Genomic DNA, 25,572 nt, shown 5'->3' on the forward strand with positions numbered 1-25,572 from the left:
GGTGAAACACCTGAATGTGAATGCTAAAGCTTAAAAAAAAAGTATATAAAAAAAAAATATGAAGCAGCTCAAATTATGTTTCATTCCCTACTTCATGATGAAGTAGGACATGCAGCTAAAACACTAACAAGATTTACACATGTGAGAGATGACTACAAGGGGCAGAGAGGACTGGGAAAAGTTCACACAGACTTATACATGATTTAAAGGACCAGGAACTGTCAGAGGTGTACTCTTGTCAGAGAAGTAAATGTTTTGAAGTGTGCACAGAACATAAGATTAGAATATAATGCAAAACTGTATACCATCCACATGTTCAGCAATGAGACATGAGAAGTCATTACACAGTTTCATCCAAATTTATTTATTAATAAGGTAACCACATATTCCAAATTACTACAAGTCTTACTAATCCTTTCATTACCATCTCAAACTTGACTGACATGTCATTTCTGCAATAAGTGTCAGTGTCTGGGAGTAAATTTAAAATAAAAGCTTAGAGAAGAATTAGCAACAGGAAGTAACTGTATAAACACCACAGTAACAGGTAATTGTGACATCTGCTAAAGGCTTTAGGGTAACCCCCAATCAGACTGCTCAAATCTCAGCTTGTAGCAAGTAACAGAAATATATAAATAATGCAGCTTACGTACTTCAATTACAAAGCAGCAAGCACAAAAGCATTTAAGATTTCATAACTGCACAATAATAGTATTTTAATCAAACATCTAATGTTTTACCTTTTGTCTAGAACTACTTTGTAGGCTCAAGTCCATCTCCAGCAATGGACAGCAAAACAAAAAAAAACACAATAATTAGAAGAGATCAAAATTTAGAGCCCCAAACATATTAAGAAACACTTCTGTCGAAGTCTCATTTAATGCAAGCCTCCGCTAGTTACTGCCATTGCAGTGCTCCTTTTCCTCTGCTTCTATTTTAATCACTATACCACAGAAATTCCTCTGAAGGGCCTACAGTTTTCATCGTTCGACTCCCTGCAAACCCTCTGATTGTAACTTAGCCAAGAAAGAAGATGGCACACACAACAGCAATAAGTTACAGCACAGCTATTCAGTTTAAACTACTTTTTAAAAATGTGTAGATGCGTATTGTAAACAGGTGCCTTAAAAACATGCATCTGAGCATCTGCTACCAGGATGTTTCCTTCCCCCAGTCTGTCCATCCTTATGTCTGCAATGGATCCAATCATTCCCAGGAAGATATTAGCCTCTCCACAACCTTCAGGTGCAAGTTTCCCCAATTAATATTTGTGCTAAAGGTACTGCTGCCTTTACAAGAAAAGGTCAGGCTTTTATTGCCAACATGATGCAACGTGTCCCATAAGCTCTAACCTGCAATTTTGAGTCTAACAATTCTTACTCAAGACTTACTTTGGATTCAAGGCAACGCGGATTATCAAAGGCAGCCCCCCCCCTTTTCTTGCAAAGCCTGATCTAATAGTTTTGTTTATCTAATTAACACTTGCACATTTTTTCTCTAAAACTATTTAACGCAATTGAGGAGTGGGGAAAAAGACCTACTTCCCCAAGGCTTTGATCTATCTAATGCTTCCAACACACTAGAACGAGGGCAATCCTAAGAAAACCATCATCGTAGCAATTGTCACTAAGCTCAGTTAGAAAAAGTCATTTGGTGAAATGACGAAAATACACGATTCGAAGTGATCATGCAGAATAAAGCGGGATATACTACATGGATAGTACGTGTGCACACATATTTACAGCTACACTATAACCTGGAATACTGTTTGTTTCGAAGACACGATGAAGCTAATGCAATGCTTGCTTAGTCAAAGTCACGGTTTGTGAGAACCAGCGGAGCAACCAGAGTCCACACGTACAACACGATGCCGATCCAGCTGGAAGATATCTTCACCCAGACAGACGGCCATTTGCTGGTCATTGTCTCATAAGAAGAATCCGGACTGTGAAAGAAAGAAAATAGAAGTTTGCTTTTCTGTTTTAATATGACATAGTAGTATAGTAAGCTACTCTTCAACATTTTCAAATAACACCTCTTCTACCCTTCTTCCAGTCAGTTCACACCAATCTGTATGAAAATGCCATTTGTAAGTTGATGTCATAGGAGACTGGAAAGCAACAGATGCTCAGAATGTACTTAATAAGAGAATCTGACAAGAAGCAGAAATAATTATTATGCAAATCTGTGGCAAGAGGAATTGGACAGTATTTACATATACTAGTAATGCAATTTACCTTGTGCAAAGACAACCCCTGAGACTTAATAATATTCTTATAATATTGGCCCAAGAAGGGCCACAAATCAAATCCAGAACATAACTATATTAAGAGTTACTCTAAAAGAAAACCTTTATAGTTCTGTTACTTTGGTACAAAGAGTTCATTAACAAATTATTAGAGACCTTTAATTTTTGTTTTGAATTCTGAGTAACATCTGCTCAAGCTGTTACACATCTGTTTGTGTATTAGCAAGTGTACATAGCGGAAAGACTACCCAAATAACTCACTGAATTCACATCTAGGAGTACTTTTATTGGGTGTATGTTTCAGCAAGCAGGCAACTTGGTCTGCTTCCACTACAGATCCCACCTTAGAACAGATGATGTTAGAAGGGACCTCTGGAGGTCATATGCTCCAACCTCCCTCCTCAAGCAGAGACATCTAGAGTAGGTTGCTCAGTACCATATCAAGGTGGCTTTTGTATATCACCAAGGAGGGACACTTCACAACCTTTCTTGGGCAATCTGTGCTAGTGTCCCTGATAACCCTCACAGTGAAAAAAGCATTACTGATGTTCAGACAGGCTCTTGTGTTCCAGTTTGTGTCCATTGCCTTTTGTCCTGTCACCAGACACCAGTGGAAGAGTCTGACTGTCCTCTTTGCACCCTCCCTTGAGATATTTAAACACATAGATGAAGTTCCACCTATGTCTGTTCTCCAAGATGAACAGTCCCAACTCTCTCAGCCTCTCCTCACAGGAGATGCTCCAGTACCTTCATCATCTTTGTAGGACTCTATACGTTACATCCAGGTCTCTCTTGTACTGGGGAGACCAGAGATGGACCCAACATTCCAAGCATGGTTTCACCAGTGCTGACTAGGTGGGAAGGAACACCTCCCTCAACCTGCTGGCAATTACCATGTCCAACCTCTTTTTTCTAGCTCTGCCAGTAAACACCTGGTCTGTCCTTGTTATTTTTAGCTGTTATAAGACTTAATCCTGTTCACTTCAACGGGACATATTTCAGCAGTCCAGTGAATCATGAGAATTACTTTAAAAAAGACAATTGGTGCTTGTGAGAGAGGTTGACTACTGCAATTTTTAAATACAATTAATTTAATATGGATCAAAGAGCAAACTTCCCTCAAGAAATCCCAGTCAGAGCCCACATTCCTCACAGCACACCAGTTGTGAGCCATTGATCAGCTAAATGTAGCTTCTTGTATGCAGAGTATTAACATACTGTATTATCAAGTGTAGATACCTGTACCAGTTGGTAAGTGTCATCATGATATACAGTGAAGCGAGGAAAAGCATGAAATGAAAGAAGGAGTAACTGTAAGTAACTCCATCCCTTTCATTATCTATGGCTCGGTGCACATCCTCTCCATCATCAAGGGAGCCATCATTCCTGGGCATTCCATCCTCAATCAGAGTTGATTCATCACTGGTCAGCATCAGCTTGTTAACTTGGCTGTTATTGGATGTTCGGATGCTGTATTTGACAGGAAAGGATGCAATACTGTTACCCAAGTGAATACAATTTAGTATCTAACAAACAGAAATTATACAAGCTATAGTAATACAAGCTAATAGGATTATTTTTTTTTAAAGCAAACTTACCTTGAATAGAGGACACACAGCAAAAACAAAATCAGTCCTACAATTCCTTGTGCATCCCACCACTGCACTACTTGACCTTGGGTTGGAATGGTGGTGGTATTGTAACCAATGATGCTCAGCAAACTTGGGTTACAGCGCCTATCTGTGAAGGAAATTACTTCAGAACTTACATACACGTTTAAATATTTGTTCTGTTCTTGTTTTATTTCTACAGTGAATGCAGAGTAATACAAAGAAACTTTGTGACCAAAGTCCTGGATGATAAAAGCTCCACCTGTAATTGTAGCCTATAGAATCTCTAAAGCAGACAAATGACAGTATGTTACATAAAACTCTTGTACAAGTTTTAAATCTTTTATCTGCTCTATGTATCAAGTGCTTTACTGTTGCATCTCATAATTAGATTCAACAAAGTAAAGGTGCTCTGCATATTAAATGTAAGAAATTCCACTGCTAGAAACCAAGTTTGACAACTACATAGTCTATAGATTGGGTATCAGAATCATCTCAAAGAGTTAGAAGAGAATGCTACAGCTCTCAGCATCCACAGATAATATGGAAGAAACAGCAGAAAGTATCAGATGATCTTATTTCCCTGTAATACTTCAGTAGTTACACTGACTCACGCCAACGTTGTTACACAGAAGCGTAAGATATTGTCCGCAATTAAGATTAAAGGGCCATTTCAATGCCAGAGGCAATTAAAAGCCCCAAAATCAGTATTTGGGGGTTTATATACATCAATAGAATTACTGATTTATTTATTTTTACAGAGATGTTCAGTTGTTTTCAGACAAGATAAGAAATCTTCCATTAGGAAAAAATACAATCAGTAGAATCTCTGTCACCAGGCAAGAAGTTTCAAACTTAGTACTGAGATGAGCCTTGTACCCAATTTAGCCTACTGCAACCTTGCCAACAGCACGCTGAAATTCTTCTATACAATAAACATAAGAGCAAGTGAAAAACGTGATCTTTGGAAGAACTGTTTTTTCAGTTTTATTACAGAAAGTTGGGGCTGTGGGAGAAACCACAAACTATGCCTGCCTCTAACTTGCATACATTATAACACCTCATTCCAATACTGCTTCACAAATAGGTGAAAATACAGTTTACTGCTAACCTGGCACCCGAAAAGCCATGTACTGCTGCTACACTTACCTGGTTCATTGGTCATGGCTGACCAAGTCAAATACATGGTATAAATTGTGATCACAGAAGACTGCAGCAAACCAGACCTTGGCTGAGATTCCTGTATGAAGTAGTCACGAAACAGCAAAGTTAAGCAATTAAAAGGTCTCACACATGATTGCATAATAGGTTTCTAATACTGAAAAAATAATACAGAAAAATAAGAGAGAACAGAATTAAAGCCATACCTGAATCTTTGGCAGAATTGACATTACAGAAGCACCGATACACAGCAACATATTAACACTGATGAATGTCTTGTTTTCAGAACAGCCTTCTGGATGAGTGTAATAAACATAAAACAAGACAATAGCTACTAGTGACAGCAGATAATTGACAGCCGTAGCTGACAGCAGAGCTGTGAAGAGAAACAAAAAGAGTTGAAATGATTAATAATAAACTAGTAAAACTGAAATAATATTGAATGATGATCATGTTTTGGGTATTTTATACAAAGACAGAATTGGAGAGCAGCTCTGGGCTCTGAAATGTAAATGATATAAGATTCCTGAAATGAAATAGATGTTAAAAAAAAAAAAAAAGTGAGGCCCAAAGCCGTATTTCATTTCCCAGTGCTCTAAGAGCAAACAAGACCACAAAGAATGAAGGAATATAGTTCTACTACATATACTTTGGATAAAGGCTTTAAAAAAACAAAATGAAGAACTACTACTCAAATAGAAAGAAATACAAAACCTATTTCCAAATTCCATCTTATTAAGAATAAGAAAGAATAAACCAAAGCAGCCACTGCACAAGGACAGGTTGAGCTTTCTTTGGAAAGGACTAAATCATCACACCTGAAACTGCTTTATTAAAAATTAACATACTTCTCCAGTGAAATGACTTGTACTTTCCTTCACTATCTCAATTGTTCACTCAGTGTATGCCCACACTGGGTTTACATAGTAAGATTTTGGTATCGGGGGGGCTGCAGGGGTGGCCTCTGTGCACAGTCCAGAAATTGCCCCATGTCAGAGCAGAGACAGCTTCAAAAGAGACCTGCTGCTGGCCACAGCTGAGCCATGGAGCAACACTGGGTGGGCCTCTGGGAGAGGAGATTGAAGAAAAGGGGGGAAAAAAAAACCTGCTGCACAACTGCAGGAGAGGCCCCTGGTGGAGCAGGCTGTCCCCCTGCAGCCCATGAAGGAGCCCACGTGGTGCAGGTGGATGTGGCCTGGAGGAGGCTGCAGCCCATAGAGAGCCCCCACAGGAGCAGGCCCCAGGCCAGAGCTGCAGCCCATGGAGAGGAGCCCACACAGGAGCAGGGCATCTGGGGGGAGCTGCCACCCACCCGTGGGGGACCCATGCTGGAGCAGTTTGCTCGTGGGAGATGGACCCCATGGTACTGAGCAGTGTTGGAGCAGTTCTCAAAGAGCTGCTGCCTGTGGAAAGCTCCAGCAGGCGCAGGTGGGGAAGGACAGCATCCTGTCGGAGGGACCCCATGGGCAGCAGGGGCAGAGAGTGACCATGAAGGAGCGGCAGAGACAAAGTGTTAGGGACTGACTGCAGCCCTCATTCTCCTGCGCTGCTTGGGAGGAGGACACAGAAGAGGCAAAGGTGCTTTTAGTTCTCACTGCTCTTGTCTGTGATAGGCAGTGATAGGCAAGAAATTCTATTCATCTCCCCAAGCTGAGTCTGTTTTGTCCATGACAGTAATTGGCAAATGATCTCCCCGTTCCTTTGAGGAAATTGAATGAAAAAGTGGTTGTGGTGGAGTTTAGCTGGCCATCAAGTTGAAACCACCACAGTATCTTAGAGGAATGACAGACATACTGAACTTACGCCTAATATGAACAGTAGTAGACTAGTTTATTTTTAATTGGTGCTAAGGGGTAACAAAGCCTATGACTGGGTGGAAGAAACACACACACAGCAATAGCCACTTCTCTGCTATCATAAATTGATGCCACGTGTCTAGAGATTAGATCTTATTAGTCAGCCATAGATGCTCTTCTCCCACTCCCTACCCTCCACCCTCTCTCTCCATTTTTAACTTGGTACCAAAAGGACAGCTTGACAACTGAGCTGAACTATACCTTCTGAAAAAATGGTATTTATGCTCAAAGTAGACCTTCCACACTCTTGTAAAATACGCTATTGTGGTGAATGATGTATTCAACATAGTTTACAGTGAAATTAATTTATTTTTCAGTTGTAATACAATACCTGCATACCAGCATCTTGAGTTTCCTTCCTCCATTTTTTCAACCCAAGATTCATTCCAGGAGTGGGCAAAGTCAATAAGCAATACCAGCTGAATAAGAATAAAGCAGAATGCTCCAGCCATACCTACATAAAACCACACTATAAAGAGAAATAAAACCAGTTTAGAGCCATTTATAATTTACTGCCCTGTCTCAAACACAGAAAAGGTCTATAGTTATGCAGCTACTGGAAAAAAAAAGCTATCAGCACACACTTAATTTACTTTTAAAACCAGCACGATCCACCGTGATCCAGTAGAAGGCAATATTCTCTTACCAGTAGTAAAAGGTCCCTCTGGGATGAAGAAGGCTCCAACACTAATAGCAAGTGCTGTTGCAAATTTAAAGAACCAGAATCTAAAAGGAAAAAAAAAAAAAAAGGAAGTCAGGCAACTACTGAAATATGATTTGCTTCACAAAGACTCAGACAACATAAAATGTATTCATAGCAGGCTTGTTTTTTTAATTCATTCCTTAACTCAGATATTTCAAGATAAAAATCTTTTTCCCCCCTCCAGAAAACGATGCTTAAACCATGCTAGACTCACAGTGTTCAATACTTATTTCCCATAAATATCTCCCTGATGTACAAAGCCAGGATGGTACATAGTTGTGAGCTTTGTTTTTTTTATATCCCCAAAGTTTTTTAGCTAGAGTAATGAGGTTATTGAACTCCATGTATACCTAAGTCATAGGCACAAAAGAAAAAAATAGAAAAGCCTTTACTTGTTCTTAATATTAAAACTAAAAAGGGAGATGGATTTGGTTGGTGCCTACAATGAGAAAAAGTTTATGCTGGAATTCCCTACCAGTCTCAAATCGATTCTTACACAGACGTATAAAAACATAGATTCTTCCCATATAACTTTAGACTTTAGGCTGACACCTGATAAGGATTTATCACAGCAACAAAAACAAAGGATTTATCCTTGACAGAAAGCAAACAAGTAAATTGAAAGCCCTTGTTCAAAACCAGCAGCATTGCACTTTTTCCAATAAAACACATGTGCTCCTGGATAAACAGTTCAGTTGTCTCTTTCATATGAGACAGGGAAGTCTTTTAGTATTTTCCAATGATTCGCCATACACATACCAAATGAAGACTGTTCAAATACCCTGCATAGGAAACTTCAAATTGAAAAATTACCCCCAACATAACTATAAGATGGTAAAGACTTCCTGATCAGAATGACACAGCTCCTAATATGGGCACAATACCAACTACATGTACTTCAAAACTCAATATAGCACAAAGACATGTACCACACCCTCACAATGTCAAACAGCTGCATGGTCTTCAAGTTTTCTAACCCTTCCCATCTTTTTCCATGCTTCAGTCACCATCCCCAATCAGAACAGCCCAAAGATGAGATTAGACATCTTCGGATAAGATCTCTTGAGAGAATTTCAATTGCGTGGAAAAGAACTATGTAAGATGAAAGAAGTACAGAATATGGGAAAAATGAATTCACTGTGATATAAAGTGATCAAACCCAATATTAAAGTTGAATTAACATTGCAAAAATATTGTATAATAAATTTAAAAAATTACCCCCAAAACCCACCAAAAAAAACACCACCAAAACCCTAACCCCAAACCACTACCCACAAAAACTAGTTATTGAAACCACATGTGGTTTTTTAAGCAAATGTCATTATCAGGTATAGAAATAAGAACGGTTTCAATTTTGTGTAATTATTCTCTAATTCCAGATCTTTTAAAAGGATTTTAATGCTTTATCCACATACAGCTTGCATGACAGCTGAAAAGACAACTTCTCTGAAATAACACCTACAGCTGCCATGTATTCTGTACAAGTTAGCAATAATCCTCTGAATACATTATAACTATTTTAACTGTTTTTTTCCCCCTATTATTTTTGCTACCCTGAGATAAGAAGCCTGCTGTTACAAATACAAAGGAAGTGAACACTGACACTGGATGAAATCAACCGCGTTTGACTTACAAGTGTGAAGAAGTATGTAATGCATGGGAAACCTTAATATTCTGAATATTTCAAATGACTGACACAAAGATTACGTTACAAACTATTACCGAAGATACGTACGATTTCAAAATCAAAACCCACTGTTTCATAAGGCTACCTGTAAAGCATATTATTGAAGCAACTACCTGTTACAGAGGTATTAGAAGTCAACATCATTAAATATTTTACTGGTAGCTGTCAAAGAGTATCATTTTTCCTTTTATCCTACTCTTGACACTAGATTGGCTAAGAGTAAATTGCTGTAGGTTGTATACCAAGTACCGAAATTTGCACTGAAGCTCCAGGTAAGTGTTACAAGAAGATCCCAAACACTTGAGAAGTGGTCTTTGGTAAGAAGATTTCATACCACGTAAAATGTTTTTATTGTTAAAAAACACCTCACACACTCAACAACTTAAAGCGTTTATAACAGAACATACTTGATCCATTTCCTTTTTGCTTTTAACAAGTACGTTTTCAGACAGTTACCTATGGTAGTACTGGAAATATTTAGAGGATACTCTCATGAACAAAGTAAGCGGAGAAAAAAAGAAGCTGAACTGAGTCCCTATTGCTAATGCATATTAACAATACCATATCCAGATTTTTTTCTTCAGATCTAAACAAAGAAAAGAACTAAAGCAATATTATGTTCAGTCCTAATTATTTTCTTTCCCTCTACAGATTTAAGAAGTTACACTACAGTAGTTGACCTTGGAAAAAGAGTATCACTTGAGTCAACCTGCAAGCTGAAATTCCACTATTATCTTCATACGAGATGTTACATATCTACATATATCGAGAAGCTCAATAAACATCAAAGTTCGACAGAATGCAACTCCTAGAGGACAAATGAGGATTTTTAAACTTACTACTTATGAAAAAAAAAAACTCAGTAGAATGAAACCTGTTGCCATTTTTCATTTTTAAATTTTGTTTTCTTTGACAAAAGAAAAGCAGAAACTAATTTTGGGAAACATCTGGACAGATTACCACCTGTCATAGTTAGTTTTCAGAGCCTCAACACCATGTGTATCATTTTCTTTTACAAAAATTAACCTGTTCTAAGAACTCTAACTTTGATTGCCCTCTACTGCAACAATACTCCTCTCACTTTCCAGAATTCTTTGTTTGTGGAACAGCATGCTTTACTGCAGACTTAGTTTTCACAGTAGCTGCATCACACACACAACCACCAACCTCACTTCTCATTTCTGTATCTTACCCATTGTGCACAGCTGCTCTTGGGTCATTGCTGCTCTTCACTTTGATCATCAGTAAGGAGAAGAGAAGAAAGAACATGGCCATACCAAAGCACACACGGTACACTGCTTTGTAACCAACTAACACATCACAATTCACATGGCCGTGCACACCAGGAATGGCTGTTCCAATTCCTCCATCACAAAATCCAGGAATCTGTGATAAACACAAGATACATCAGTGATCTGTAAAAGGTATCCTGTGAGTAAATATACATTATCATTTTGTTAATATACATTTCATTAATATTGTAACTTCACACAACTACAAACTTTGCAGAAAGTGATATTGCAGGGTTGTATAGTTAAAGTCTAAACCAGAATATTAAATGCACTGAATTAAGAACTAAAAGGAAGAACAAAAGCTTGCCTAACAGAAGTTGCTATCAAAAGTAGATATAACTTTGTATAACTAAAACTGTAAAAATCGTCTAAGCACTTCCAACTTCCCTGTGTGAAAAATATCCTACTGTCCTTAGTGAAAAATATATTTGCTACACATTTGCAGACTTAAAATTTTTACTATTACAGCACAATGAAAACTAGAAGACAATGTTAGTCTGTGGTTCTTTTACTCTTTTATACTCTTATTAACATCAAAGAAAATCAATTAAGTGCCAAAAACACAAGCATCTCAATAATCAACAATTTAAACCTCTACAAATATTAATTACAATTTCCTGTTTGAGGAAAGACTTTTCTTTCTTATTCAAGTTATTAAAGAAAAGATACAATTTTATTTCTAAATAGTGCTTTTCATCTATGCAGTGACGCTCCCAAGAGTTCATCATTTACTTGATCTATAATCAAAGTAATAATGATTGTGAAGCACAGGTGGCAGCAAAATGTTGTATTCCCAAATTAAACCCATGCTTTCAGGATATCATTTACAATTATCTGTGACATTTGTTCTACCAAACACATTAGCAAAGAAGTAACCCGACCTTTTTCAGCTGCTCTTCCATTCCTGGTATTAACATCACGCAGGCAACGCTCACGCCGATGAGTAAGAAGAACGCATAAATCAGCCTTGTGATGGTGGAGTTGTTTCCACTGGGGCAGCATCGGCACAGCAGACATGGGGCACTTCCACACAAACATGGTATCTGACAGGGACACAGAAGGTAAAAACACGTTTTTTAGAAAGCTTTGCATTCCTTGGTCACAGTCAGGCTGTATGGATCCCCAGAAGTTAGATGGAAAATGACTCATGCTATGCATCTCATCTCCAGCGTAGACTGAGTGGCTGCAACACGTTACAGAGCCTCCTAAGAGCCTTGGCAGTGGTTCCTAATGTACCACTGTACAGTACAGTTACTGCTTCATCAAAAGTAATCACTTATCCATTCAAAGGAAAGGAAGACTTGTTTCTGGCTTGTTTGTTCTGGTTTTTATATTTTATTTCATCTAATTAAGATTCAAGGATTACTTTAGTTTATCAACTACATCCACAGCTGCAGAGATGAAACATATCCCACAGAAAAAAAAAGTCTGAGTGCAAGACTAGGTGTGCCTTCAGCACCTACTGGAGCTGGGCTGCAGTCCCTGCTGGGGCAGAGTCATGCATCACAGACAGCAGGTAAAACAGCCTAAAGCCAAGGCTGTAATTTATTGTGTTTTTAACAGCCACTCACACTTAGGTATCATGTAAATCTCTGTTAGCTGGCAACGGTACAGTTACAAAGAGCACAAATAAAGCAAAGCATGCATTATCAGCTCAACCAATTATCAACAGCAAGATCTGGATAGGAATGTTCTACAGTTGTAGGTGCTAGGAGGGTCAACTGAGGACAAAAGTAACTTGCATTCAGTGAAATCTTTTCTTTATCAGAAAGCTGTGGGAAGAAGGGAGCAGATTCACTGAAAGCACCTGTACCTCACCCCTTCCCAATTCTCTGTCACTTGCTGCATGACAACTGAGGGAGCAAAAGAAATGCAAGTGCCCACAACTACACATAAGCCAGAAGAGGGAAGATTCAATCAAAATGCATTTTTTTCTTGTTTACAAATAAATTTTAGGAAAAAAAAATGGGAAATTCCATTGACTGGTTAATAGCTAAGGTTTTGGAGACCACGTATTATTCAGTTTCAGTAAAATCTACCAATGTGAGAATCAAATGCATCCCCTGCTACAATTGCCACCAGGTCTATTAAGGGACTGCTGCTCCATATGAATGAACTACAAGCGAACCTGCAACCCACACAGCCCCCACACTGCTACAAACCTCGCTGCTCTCCCAGCACAAGCTCAGGTACACCTCTGTCTGGCAATAAAAGCCACCCAAACACGGGAGAACAGGAATAGCAACAGGGCCTCATGACCAGTGCGAGTCAACCATCCAGGGTGCAGGCATCTGCCAGAGTTCCTACAAGTTGAGTCACTCAGCAAACAGGGCACCGGCAGCCTGGCACCACCAGCAAGGCCCCGGGGCCAGCAGGAAGACTGTCAGGATGCTCCTGAGAGGCCCTGGGGAAAAGGGACCCATCTTCTCTTCTGACAGGTTCAACCAGACCCGCATGCTGCACCCACAGCCCGGGGCTTTTAAATGATGGCCTTATATTCCTCCCTGTGCTCTTTCTTAAGGACACAAGAGCCGGGAATTTTCACTCCACTATGGTACACAATCATTTTTAAATTAACAAACATCACAATTAAAATCACTTTGCTAAAAAAATAAGTGAATTTAAGTAGATTTTCAGTGTAACTATTCCAGTGCACTCTTTTTGACCTCCTCCTCCTCCTCTATTCAATAACATTGCAACACAAAGTGTAGGAAGATGCTGATTACCAGCAGCTACATTAGGGGTGTCTGTGCTTAGTAAGCAGGAAATGTGTGGCAAATATGACCCAGTCCTGCATCAGGACTTTTTAGAGTGCTAATGTATTTATGGTATTTCCTTCTTCTGAATAAATAACCTCTCTACTGAAGGATATTCCTATTTTCTGCTCAAAACATTAATTTATAGAACTAATTCTGTTGGTATTCATATTTTTAAAGATATTGCTGAAAAAAGGTTGAATTCAGCAGAGCAGGATACAAGCCTAGGTTCAGAGCCTAGGTTTATCTGCTGCGGAGAAGTTGGAGCAAGGACTCTTGGGCATAAAAATAACTCCTCTGGGTTATCCCAGTGTTTAATTGCTTGTTAAGTGCCCAGGTAATCGAGGCAGCTTCCTTCCGAGTGTATCAAAAGGAACACAGATGATTGCACCTAACCTGGATGTTTCTAGAGGGTCACAGGAGCTGAAAGAAAGATCACTGCGTGATCTTTGGGAAACACGTGCCCTAACTGAAGCAACGTGCCTCGCTTGATTTTACAAGTCTGAGCAACATCAGCTCTTAAAACACGTGGCCCCAGACAGCTCATTCTTACAAGCTGTGACCATGCACATCTCTGAGCAAGAGATACCTACTGATACTATTCATACAAGCTGGCTCCTATGGGAAGCCACATTACAGTCCCTTTCTTCCAGCAAGATAAATATACACCACTCCTATAAAACAATATTATACTATCAAATAATATTATTATACTACCATCAAAACCACTGCTAATGAGTAGTAGCCTTCAAACAGAAGGGGGAACAAAAAGGAACCTGCCCATGGAATGCAGTTCATAGGAGATAAGGACAGTCTCTGTCAATTTCTTTCCTCCCAAAATCAGAGCTCTGGTCCTACAGAAAACTCCACAGCACAAACAGCAAGCTACTATTACACACATCAAAGCTTAAAATCAGCTCCTCAGGTGAAATTCAGCTTAGTCACAGATGCAGACAAAGAGCTACTCTGCAATTAGCTTTTAGCTCATTTTCATAAGGAAGCTGGGGCAACAATGGACAAATCATGATAACAAAAATCAATTGCCATCCAGCATCTCTTGAACCTACTGACCAACATATGTTCCTGCACATTTTTTAGAAAAGAAGCAGTTCAGTGGTGTTCACGGATGCACAATAAGAACACACCTATTCCAGGAGCAGCCAGCCGGACAGACAAGCTAATTCATGCTTGCCAAACTCATCACTTCCTTTTCTAGGAAATTATAGGAGGATCACACAAGATAATGTTGCAGGACACAGGAGAAAGAAAACCCCATAAGTCTACTGAAAGTCAATCATTACTACTACTGATGTGCACCAAATAAGCTTTTGATATCAAATGTAATCTTCTTACTGGGATAAAGTCTAAATGATTATGCACTGCATTCAATGTCTGCACAAACACTAAGCCCCTACTGGGCCTAGTTAGGTCTTAGCTACATCATCCCTACCCATATGCTTAAAGCAACCAATTCAATCAAGATGTTTGTTTTGACGGAGAGTATTAAAGCACTAGAAGCAGCAGACAAGCTGTTTCAGAGAGCACTGCAATACAAGCAAGCCCCAGTAAAACCATCAGGACTGACTGATTGATCCAGGCCACTGGAATCAGAAACCTTTCGGAGAGATGACAATGCTCTTTAAGGCTTCTCCCCACCCCCTGTCTCTCACAGGCTCTTCTTTGCTCTTAAAGACTGCCAGATCAGCACAGTCCTGCAGAGTGCAGTCATAACCAGAAGTACCACCACACACAAAAAAAAAAAAAAAAAAAAAAATCGAGAAGAAATAAAGGCACGAGGTTGGATGCCGAGGTTACTCAGCACAGCTCTGTGTGACACAAAGCACAGCCCCCCAAAGCAATGCCAGCAGCACCACCTTCCTAGAGAGACGAGGAGCAGTGATCCCGGCCATGGCACAGCCTGCCCCAGCACAAACCCCACATCTGGCTCCCCCACACACTCCCCCCTCACAGCTGGTTCCTCTTTCAGAGCCATGAGTTATTTACACAGACACATCCTTAGGGACCACATCCACTTTCGACTCCTATGCTGCATAGGCTGTAAGTGCTGATTAGCTGTGGTTTTAACTGTGGAATGAAAGTCAACACTTCAAAGCCATCAGAAAAAAAAATGTTTTGCCTAGACACTTTAAAGGAAGGGATGGGAGTTACCCACAGAAAATCAGATTTAGCCGAGATTACATGACTACAGAAGTCATTTTACTTAAAAGACCATTAGCAGCACTTGAAAGCAGTTAGTTGTCTCTAGAGAAAACAACACTCAAAAGCAGAAGCAAGTACACAGGGATTCATCATGCGCTGCAAACACCAGTCAGTCACCAGAAAGGCTGTTTATGCACCTGAAAATGCAGCATGCATTAACTTGAGTATTTTCATTACAACTAGCTATACTGTCACCCAGTATTTGACAACAATTAAAGATGTTAAGGTATCTATATTCAGCTAGCAATTAAACCCTAAGTAGCTTAATCCATTAAGTGGTGTTTAAAACGTTGATTAAAGCAAAACGAACACTGACAGGATCTCTTTAGCAGGATATCATCAGCACTCTGGTAGCTTATTTACACGCCTATCAGCCTGGAAGCTTACTTCATACTCAGTGTCTCTATGGTCCTTCTATTAATTTTGCACAGCAGATTAAGGAGTTATGTTATCATCACTCTCAATAATATCATTCTACTAGGAAAAAATGAAGTTTTATCTATTGGTGTATTATACTGTTGAGATAGGAGCTTGAATCTAGCTTTAGTAGACTATAAATGCCTACTAAAAGGCTATACAGCCTTATAAAAGGCTGTATGAGCTCCTGTTTAAATGGATATAACTTCATTTTATCTAAGCACGACGAATGCGGTATTTTCGGCATGGAAATGTAGGCTTCCACAGTCCCACTGACATTTTCATCCCAAATATCTGAGGATTCACCACCCGCGTGACTGTGAGTTATTCACACAGGGCCTAGCTTTAGAAAGACACCGGCGAGACAAAGCTGCCACAGAGGGCGGAGCTGCCCGGACAAAGCCGCAAGGCAGGAGCAGCCCTGAACCGGCAGCGGGGCGCCGCGGCCGCGCTGCTCCCCCGAGCCCAGCACCGACCCGACCCGCGCAGACAGCCGGTACGGCCGTTAGGGACCGGGGGAGAGGGGGCTGGACGCCTCCCACCCGCTAACGCAGCCTCGGAGGCGCCCGGCGGGGCGACGCCCTGCGAGGGGAGGGGAGGGGAGCGCCCGGGGGCCGCCTTACCCAGCTGGCGACGGAGCAGAGCCCCAGCACGCTGCCCATGGCCGCGCCGCGCCGCGCCGCGCCGGGAGGGGCTGCACAAGATGGACGCGGCGCCGCCGCGCGATCCGGCGGGGGCTGTTTACGGCTCGCCCGAAGCTTCCGGCTCCTGGGATGGCGGCGGCGCCGTCACGTCCGGGGGCGGGGCGGGGCCGGCGGTGGTGGCGTAATCGGCGCCCGCTGCTGGTGCAGTCCCAAAACCAAAAGTGGTTTCATACAATAATGCTTCACAGCCCCAAAACAAAAGCGGTTTTCTACAATAATGCTTCACAGCCCCAAAACAGAAGCGGTTTATACAGTAATGGGATGATCAAGGAATAGAAAATGCACGCTTCAATAATTAGGCAACATGAAAGATATGTTTTAGCCTGCAAAAAAAAAAAAAAAACATGACCACCTCCTTTGTCCCATGTGTTTTAATATTGAAAAGCTGTTATTTAATAAGTAACAAAAATAAATAATTTCAAAATTAAGCAGTATGGCAGTTCATCTCATATGGAGTAGACAACATGTGGCTTCATCTTACAGATTAAGGAAAAGGATTTATGAGGAATGTTTTCATGCTGCTCACACGTTTACCTTCATAGTAACATATGAAGGCAGGTGCTTCATGCTGAGCTACTGCTCAGCCTGGTCTTTCATGCTGAGCCTGTTGTTATCTATGAATATTGCTGAATCCATCATCTATAATTGATTTTAAAGGTAGCTGTATTTTCAAAATAAAACGTGAAAAGAAAAAGCTGCAAAGGAACTTTTGTGATCTGATGGTTTAAGACTGTGATTGTTGTCTAGCGATAAAAAAACTGAACGGGAATAATTAACCTAGTGGTTATACCTATTAATTTGAAAGGTAAGCACATAGAATTAGTGGACACTGAATGCTGAACTGAAATCAAATCCAACCTTCCTGTCCTAAGCAATCAGTTAAAAGAGGTTTTGAAATTTATCTAGAGTAAAATTTTGCTAAATTGAGACGCTCGATGGTGGGGGACAGAATGGACTGTTAGCTAGGATACATCTGCTCCTTCACTGAAGTCTACTTGCCAGTGGCCACCAGGCTCTCTTTAGCCTATTACAATTAAATATCTCTTAGTCCTGCACAAACACAAGAATATGGGTGCAGATAACCTCCGATGTGTATGTGAGGCCTGAACCATCTTCCCTACAATCTTTCTAGATGGGATGATATATTGTTATATAATTGATATATTGTTATATAATGGGACCTTTATCTGAATTAAGTAGCGTAATGGAAGTGAAATTGTAGTGTTCAACAAGGAAGAGAAAAGATATGGGGAGACAAAGGCAGCAAGCACTGCTTTTTCTCATACTAGAGCCCAAGCCTGGGGCCTATAGGTGAGGTAGGTGCTATACCCTCCGTACATCTGCTCCCAGGGGGGCAGCGGAAGGGTAGGGATGGGGAGAAAAAATAGAGCCTGTTCAGCTAGGCCTGTAAAGCCACAACAGTAATCCTTAATGATCACTTTTGTTTGTGTGCAATTTTGAGCCAGTAAAGTGTGCTTTGTTCATCTTCTACATAGTACTACCTCAGTAGACAGAAGATCCTGCAGGCCCAACATCACCTTACAGACAACACTGTGGCTAGCTTCATCTAATGAATTGAGTTCCTTTTTAACCTCTCAGAATGGTAGTGCTTTCCTCCCTTTCCTTCAGGAAGGTTTAATTTTTTTTTTTCTGGAGTCTCCAAATGTGTGTCTATAATGGTTTCACAACAATGGGCAGCTCAGCTCCGCAATTGCTCATTTACTTTCTTTACTTAACAGAACAGGGGGAGAAAATACAATGAAAAAAGGCTCAAGGGTTGAGATAAGGACAGGGAGATCACTCATCAGTTACTGTCATGAACCAGTCTCAGCAAAGGGAGATGAATATAATTTATTGCCTATCACTAGCAGACTAGAGCAGTGAGAAACTAAAAGCAAGCTAAAATCAACCTCCTGCCATCCACCCTCTTCTATATCCTCCCTCATGGGCTGCAGTCGGACAGCCTGCTCCACCTGGGGCCTCTCCACAGGCCGCAGGGGAACTTCTGCTCTGGTACCTGGAGCACCTCCTGCTGCACTGACCTTGGGGTCTGCAGGGCTGGTTCTCACTCCTCACTCCCACCTGCTGTTGCGCAGCAGTTGTTTATTTTTTTTCCCCCCCTTTCTTAAATCTGCTTTCACAGTGGGACAAATAACATCACTTATTGGCTCAGCTCTGGCCAGCAGCAGGTCCCTTTGGAGACGGCTGTGATCTGATATGGGGCAGCTTCTGGACTCTGTTCATAGAGGCCACCCCTGCAGAACCTCTGCTACCAAGTCCTTGCCATGTAAGCCTAACACAGAATCAATAATTAATGTGTTTTATTTACTGCTTCAGTATTCTTGTGATCTTCATAGTCTACTCTTTCTCATTACAAAAACCTCTGATAGCCAAGACAGACTGTTTCTACCCAGAGCAACCTGATCTCTTTTATTTCAACACATTAAATCACATCATTGTTCTCTGATTAGGTAATAATTTCTGCTGTCTTATTTGTAGTATCTGCTGTGGAAAGATACTGAAGCATTATGTACACTTCGCTGAACCAAGTCCTCCTCCTCCATCACATATTTTCCAAGAAATTACGTGAGAGAAGATCTGCTACAGGAATTTATCTGCTGAAATTTTATTTCACTTTCAAGTGAAATACAGCTTGCCTGCCATCTATTAATTATACTCTGAGATGTTGGTTGTGTCGATACAGTTTCTCAAAATTATTCTTCAGGAATTTGAAGTTCCGCTTTGGCTGTTCATATTCTGCTATGGAAATACTTAGGACTTTGTTTACCTTCAGCAATGGTGGTAAATGCTTTCCTTTGTACTGGAGTTTCTTTTAACTAGTTGTTGTCAGTCCACCTGCCACTAGAAAAGCCTCTTGTAGCTTTGCTAGATTTGAGCCACTTTATTGAGTTACTTTATAAAACTCATTGCAGTGCTTGAGTTTTATTCAGTTTGAAGAGGGATAGAACCCCTTAACACACAGAAATCTGCCTCAGATTGCTTTCCAAAAGTGATCTGCTGTTTCCCTGTGAACTTCTTGAGCTTGTATACATATGAGAACCATAGATGTCCATTATTTGAGTAGTTGTCTGAAAATGTTTAGAAAATAACAGGACCAAGGTAGCTTTTCACTTTTTTTCTCTTTTCTCATTTCTGTTAGGGAGCTTATTGCTAGAAACTGTGTTTCTGTCAGATGCATATTGGAAAATGAGCTTGTCTTTTCCAAACTAGAGACCACCAATCTATCCCATGGTCTGGATAAGTAACTTCCATCTACCCTTTCAGCGAGCACCAGCTATGTAAAGGGTTCAGAGCTTCTTTACGGAGGGGATCACAACCATGACCACACACACTTTAACCTGTGGAGGAAAGTGTTGGTTACCATTTTGTCTGCTTAGTTCTTGTCCTCAGACTGCTGACAGGAAGGGCAGGCTATACAGAAGATACACTAAAGAGGCGTATTTTAGGCAAGACTTTCCCAAATACATAATTTTATGTTAAAGACGCTGGAGATCTAGGGACCTCAGGTGCATAATAGCACAAGTGTAATCTAGGACAGGTCAGACAGAAGCTTTGTGATGCTGAACGTGGTGAGTGCATCCAGCATCCAGACAGCATCTGCCCCTCTGCTCCCCTGTTCTTTGCCAAGGGAGTATAGAGAACAAGACCTCCAGAAGGAAAAAAAAAAAAAAAAAAAAAAAAAAGCCTTCTGACCACAATTGAAGGAGGAAAACGGGGCAGCCTTTTGTTCTACGGCACGGCAACACCCGTGCGGCGAGCATCCCCTAGAGGGCAGCGTAACACAAGAGTGGAAACGGCTCACGGCTGTGCACGGCAATCGGCAATGGAAGGGTGGGGGGTGTTTTTGTCTCAACAGTTAACAGAAAAATAGTCTACAGGCATCTATTCCTACAATAAATCTGTGTACACCGCTACGTGCCATTCTTTTTAAGCTATATTTAAGTGAAATCTATAAAAATCCTTTTTTTTTTTTTCTTCCCTCAATCCTTTAAATCAAATTTAATATCACAATAATTTGTGATAACAGATTATGATATAAAGGCTTATATCTCTGTTGTCAGACACTTCGAGCACAAAAGAATTTACATAATCCAAAAACATAAAACTCTTGTTTCTGGTGGACTGTACAGAGACTGATATGAAAGAGATCTGAAGTGAAATGGAGTTCAGAGGCCATGATTTTTAAGGATTTGAATAGATGTAAATCTAATTCTAATTCCAAGAAACAGCTAGGACTACAAAATAAATATTTCTCTTGGTTTCCTTCTTATGACTTTTGTTGTTGTTGTTCTAACAAGCCCCTTTTATTTTGGTAAAATTAAATGATGTAGTGGATTCAAATGGTGGAGCATTACTATATATTTTTATAAAATTACATTGTCATCTTCAAAAATATAGTGCTGAGCAGATAAGCAACATAATTTTTAAATAAATATGTATTGATTTAATCAATCTTTAGAAAACATTGAATAATTTGAAATGTTTTTTACAGTACTGTAAAAAATAAAAATAAAAAAATATATTAAAAAAAGACTTTTAACTGCCATGAAGCAAAGAACAGAGCAAAAAATCATCAGATTGTGACAACTGCTGTCATTCCATTCTTGGCAACAGAAGGTAAAATGAAGGTTGGGTCAGGGCTGTTATTAACATTCCTGCTAAGCCTCATCACAGGCATTGTAAGTGAGGGAGTAAAGCTAATTTCTACCTCTGTCACTGCTATTGTCTGCTTGGAAAAAAATATCTCCAAAAGTAAAATAACAAGACAGTTCCACATCTCGACATAATGCTTTATCTTCTTAACAGGAAAAGACAGAAACATTTGTAATAAAACACCTTCAATTTATACGATCCAATGTTTTTAAATAATGGGCATCTTGTACACTGCTACTAGCATTGTGCCTTTCATCAGTGTGTGACGACAACAATTTCCTTAAAACCCAATATTGACAACTTAGTCTATTCCCATCTTTCTTGGTGGTCCAAAGGTGGGAAGCTTTGTGTTTGTATTATTCATCTCGGGGAAAATTTTAAAGAAATCTCTGGAATTCATCAATGATTTTTTTCCCATTATTTTTTTGTCAGTCAGTGAGATTTTAGAAGACCAGGATCCATTTGTGTTGTCCAAAATCACCCTATCATGTCTACTAGAGAACTCCAACAACTATCTGAGAGGATGTAAGGACACATAAGGGGCATCACACTTGGCTGGCCCTGCTCTCAAGCCTCTGTGACTGGAGACATGGTCTCACTGAATCCACTGGAGGCAGCTTGCAGCACAAAGTGGATCTAGGCTTGCCTGAATCCACGCTGGCAGGCTGCAGTTTCTCTGGTACCCTGCTCCCTGCCTATGAACAAACACTAATCAACATCGTAACAGGAACAGAGAGAGCAAATGCTCTGAAAGCTCCCACACACATCTTTCATGTATCACAAGAGATGCTGTTTTTGGCAAATAGATGCCGTCAGCAGGAAGCTTTATTTGAAATATATCTCACAGAGTAGCAACAATGGCTTCTCCTTTGGTGGAGCATCAGACTGTTCTGCCCCCATCAAATCCCCAGCATCAGGTTGTATCTGCCCCATAATGCTGTCCACTCTCCCTGCTGGGAAGTGCTCAGCCAGTGAGTGGTACTCTGCCCAAGTCCTCCTCCTTCCCCTACGCTCAGGAAAGTAAATATGACCTTTCAGTTAGGAACCAAACCAGCTCCTCCATGCTCCATAACACTGAGTGTCTATGATTTTTAGTGAAAGTGAGCAACCACCAGCCGTAGTGACAGTGCTGAGGAACTGGTACATCCTCTGTTGTGCAGCTGTGTGTGAAGTACCAGAATTGATGGTTCTCTTCAAACACCTTACAGCCAACTGGGAGAACAGTAGATGTCTCCAGGATACTTGAGTAACTGAGGAGTAACTTGGGAGTGGATGGTAACATGCTTCTCTTCACTGAGATTTCACTGAGAAACTTTTTTTTTTCTTTAGAAGGTTTCCTCAGCTTTTACTCTGAGCAGATTTAATAAAATGATCTTAGCAAAGATCTTAAAGCTGTGCTGTCACCACCTATGTGTGTGTGTATAAATTATCCTAATAGGTGTGGATACATGCAGTTTTTGTTGTTTTTCATTTTCCATGTAGATGTGCATATATATATGTATGTGTTCATTTACATATCTGCATGTTGCACATTGATGTACATATACACATACATAAATACACGTACACATATGTACCTTTTTGCATTAAGATATTACTTGAAATGATCTGCCATACCAGCACTTCAGATGAATTTCTTGGCACCTCACTTTTTATTTCCACATTATATGCACACATCCATTTGGTTTTTACTTACTTCTGTTAGTAATGGCTAATTTGGAGGCAAATTCTTTTCCTTTTTTTTTTATAAATACCTCTCAAATTGTGAGTGAAATCTACATCTGGGCCAAAACCTTAACTGGCACAGGGTCACCTGTCTCCATTGAATTTAATGGACATATGTGTCCCAATCTTAATTAAAAAGGTGATTATTTTTCTATATATAGTAAGCAGCACATATAATTATTCAAGCAGTAACATTTGTTAATTGCATCTCTTTTGAAAGATACAAGTAACTACTGTCTCATCTAAAAATAAGTCAAGAAATTTGGATATTTTTAGCTCAGGATTAATAGGCAAGACTTAAATGAGACAATTTAATTCTAAATGGCCTCAGACTTTTATACCTCATAGTTAAGGCCTAGGCTAGAGGAGGATAGTGGTCTAGGCAACATCTGCTTAATCTCTTTTCTGGACAGCAGTATCTGGAGCAGTCAATTATTTCAGTAATTTTTTTTCAGTAACCCATAAAATACATACTTAAATATAAAAAGCCAAACTGTTACAGAAAGCTGAAACTTTTTTCAGATATTATTATTATTATTATTATGAGAATAAAAATGTTGTTTTTGCAGAGTTACATTGTTTAAAGGTAAGGAATGTGGTATTGAGATATGCTTGAAGTGATAAGAAAACTTAGCAGGAGACCTTGTAAAATGCAGACAACCAAACTCCTTAGAACAATCAGGTGAAAATCATGGTGTCAAGTCAAGTCAGATAAGTGAAGAAACATTACCACTTGAAACTGTAAAAAAGTCAAAAGAAATTAGAAATTTAACAGGCCAGCAACTGAAGGTCATGTATTGTCTGTGAAGCATCAGATAGGTTGTGAACCTGGATTTCCCAGTCAATGGGGAAACAGGGGAGGGTCCCTGTCATCGAGAAATAAAGTATATAAACAGTACTGTGTGACTAGTAGGTGCACTCCTGCTTGTGGGATGCCTGCCATTGCAATTGCAAATAAATTACTACTTCACTGAGATCCTCGCCTGAGCCTGAGTTATTGGCTACAGAGTGTTTCTCACATTATTAGATGACACCAAGTTAGGTGCGTGTGTCGATGCTTGAGGGTAGGAAGGCTCTGCAGGAGGATCTGGACAGGCTGCACCGATGGGCTGAGGTCAACTGCATGAAGTTCAACAAGGCCAAGTGCCAGGTCCTGCACCTGGGGCGCAATAACCCCAAGCAGAGCTACGGGCTGGGAGATGAGTGGTTAGAGAGCTGCCAGGCAGAGAAGGACCTGGGAGTGATGGTGGATAGTCGGCTAAATATGAGCCAGCAGTGTGCTCAGGTGGCCAAGAAGGCCAACAGCATCCTGGCTTGTATCAGAAACAGTGTGGCCAGCAGGGCTAGGGAGGTGATCGTCCCCCTGTACGCAGCTCTGGTGAGGCCGCACCTCGAGTACTGTGTTCAGTTTTGGGCCCCTCGCTACAAGAAGGACATCGAGGTGCTTGAGCGGGTCCAGAGAAGGGCGACGAAGCTGGTGAGGGGTCTGGAGAACAAGTCCTACAAGGAGCGGCTGAGGGAGCTGGGCTTGTTCAGCCTGGAGAAAAGAAGGCTCAGGGGTGACCTTATTGCTCTTTACGGATACCTTAAAGGAGGCTGTAGCGAGGTGGGGGTTGGTCTATTCTCCCACGTGCCTGGTGACAGGACGAGGGGGCATGGGCTTAAGTTGTGCCAGGGGAGTTTTAGGTTGGATGTTAGGAAGAACTTCTTTACCGAAAGGATTGTTAGACATTGGAACAGGCTGCCCAGGGAAGTGGTGGAGTCACCATCCCTGGAAGTCTTTAAAAGACGTTTAGATGTAGAGCTTAGGGATATGGTTTAGTGGGGACTGTTAGCGTTAGGTCAGAGGTTGGACTCGATGATCTTGAGGTCTCTTCCAATCTAGAAATTCTGTGAATCTGTGGTTATTATTATTATTATTATCATCATCATCATCATCAATGGTTGTTCTGTATCTGCAGGGATTTTACTGGAGCTATGCTGATATACACCAGTTGTTACTAGTTGTCTTATCATTGACCTTCTCTTCATTTTCAAAGGCAATGAAGAGATATTTCCCTCAATTATGTGTTCTTGCTAAACATAAAGTTTGCCAGTCATGAGTGGCAATACTCTAACCTGAAAATATAATTATGAGATGAAACTGTAGGATTTTAATATTTGCTCCGTAGAAACATTTACCTGTTGCAGTAACAAGAAAGGAACAGCTGAGGATCGTTTTGCTTTTAGGACTAATATCTCAAGCAGTATGGCTAATTTCAAATAAATTAATAACATTGTTGGGATCAGATGTTGTTCACTGGCTATTTTAAACAAATTAAATGACGAATTTGCTGAACCCCTAAGTATTATTTAAGTGGTTCTGGCAATTCTCCCAGAAGACAGAGGACAACCAATGTGATACCAATTTTTCCAAAGGCTCCAGGGACACCTGCACAGCTCAGCCTACGGGGAACACATGCTTCACAAACCTAATAGTACTCTTTAGAAAAGTTAGTGAGCATATGAATAAGGGTGAT

General features: G+C 40.4%; 1 protein-coding gene across 1 annotated transcript; it reads right to left on the bottom strand.

Moving 5' to 3' along the window:
• Nucleotides 1–340: 340 nt before the first annotated feature.
• On the bottom strand, nucleotides 341–16,740 carry SERINC1 (serine incorporator 1). The gene is made up of 10 exons (XM_084515653.1): nucleotides 16,574–16,740; nucleotides 11,439–11,600; nucleotides 10,458–10,651; nucleotides 7,522–7,601; nucleotides 7,207–7,344; nucleotides 5,226–5,395; nucleotides 5,008–5,098; nucleotides 3,847–3,988; nucleotides 3,488–3,718; nucleotides 341–1,945 (listed from the first exon to the last, which is right to left on the bottom strand). The coding sequence occupies exons 1-10, from the start codon at nucleotides 16,610–16,612 to the stop codon at nucleotides 1,807–1,809; spliced, it is 1,386 nt and encodes a 461-aa protein (XP_084371779.1). The 5' UTR covers nucleotides 16,613–16,740; the 3' UTR covers nucleotides 341–1,806.
• Between the last annotated feature and the right edge of the window lie 8,832 nt (nucleotides 16,741–25,572).

Source organism: Aythya ferina (genome assembly GCF_964211825.1).
Source record: "Aythya ferina genome assembly, chromosome: 3".
In the NCBI taxonomy this organism is placed as follows: Eukaryota; Metazoa; Chordata; class Aves; order Anseriformes; family Anatidae; genus Aythya; species Aythya ferina.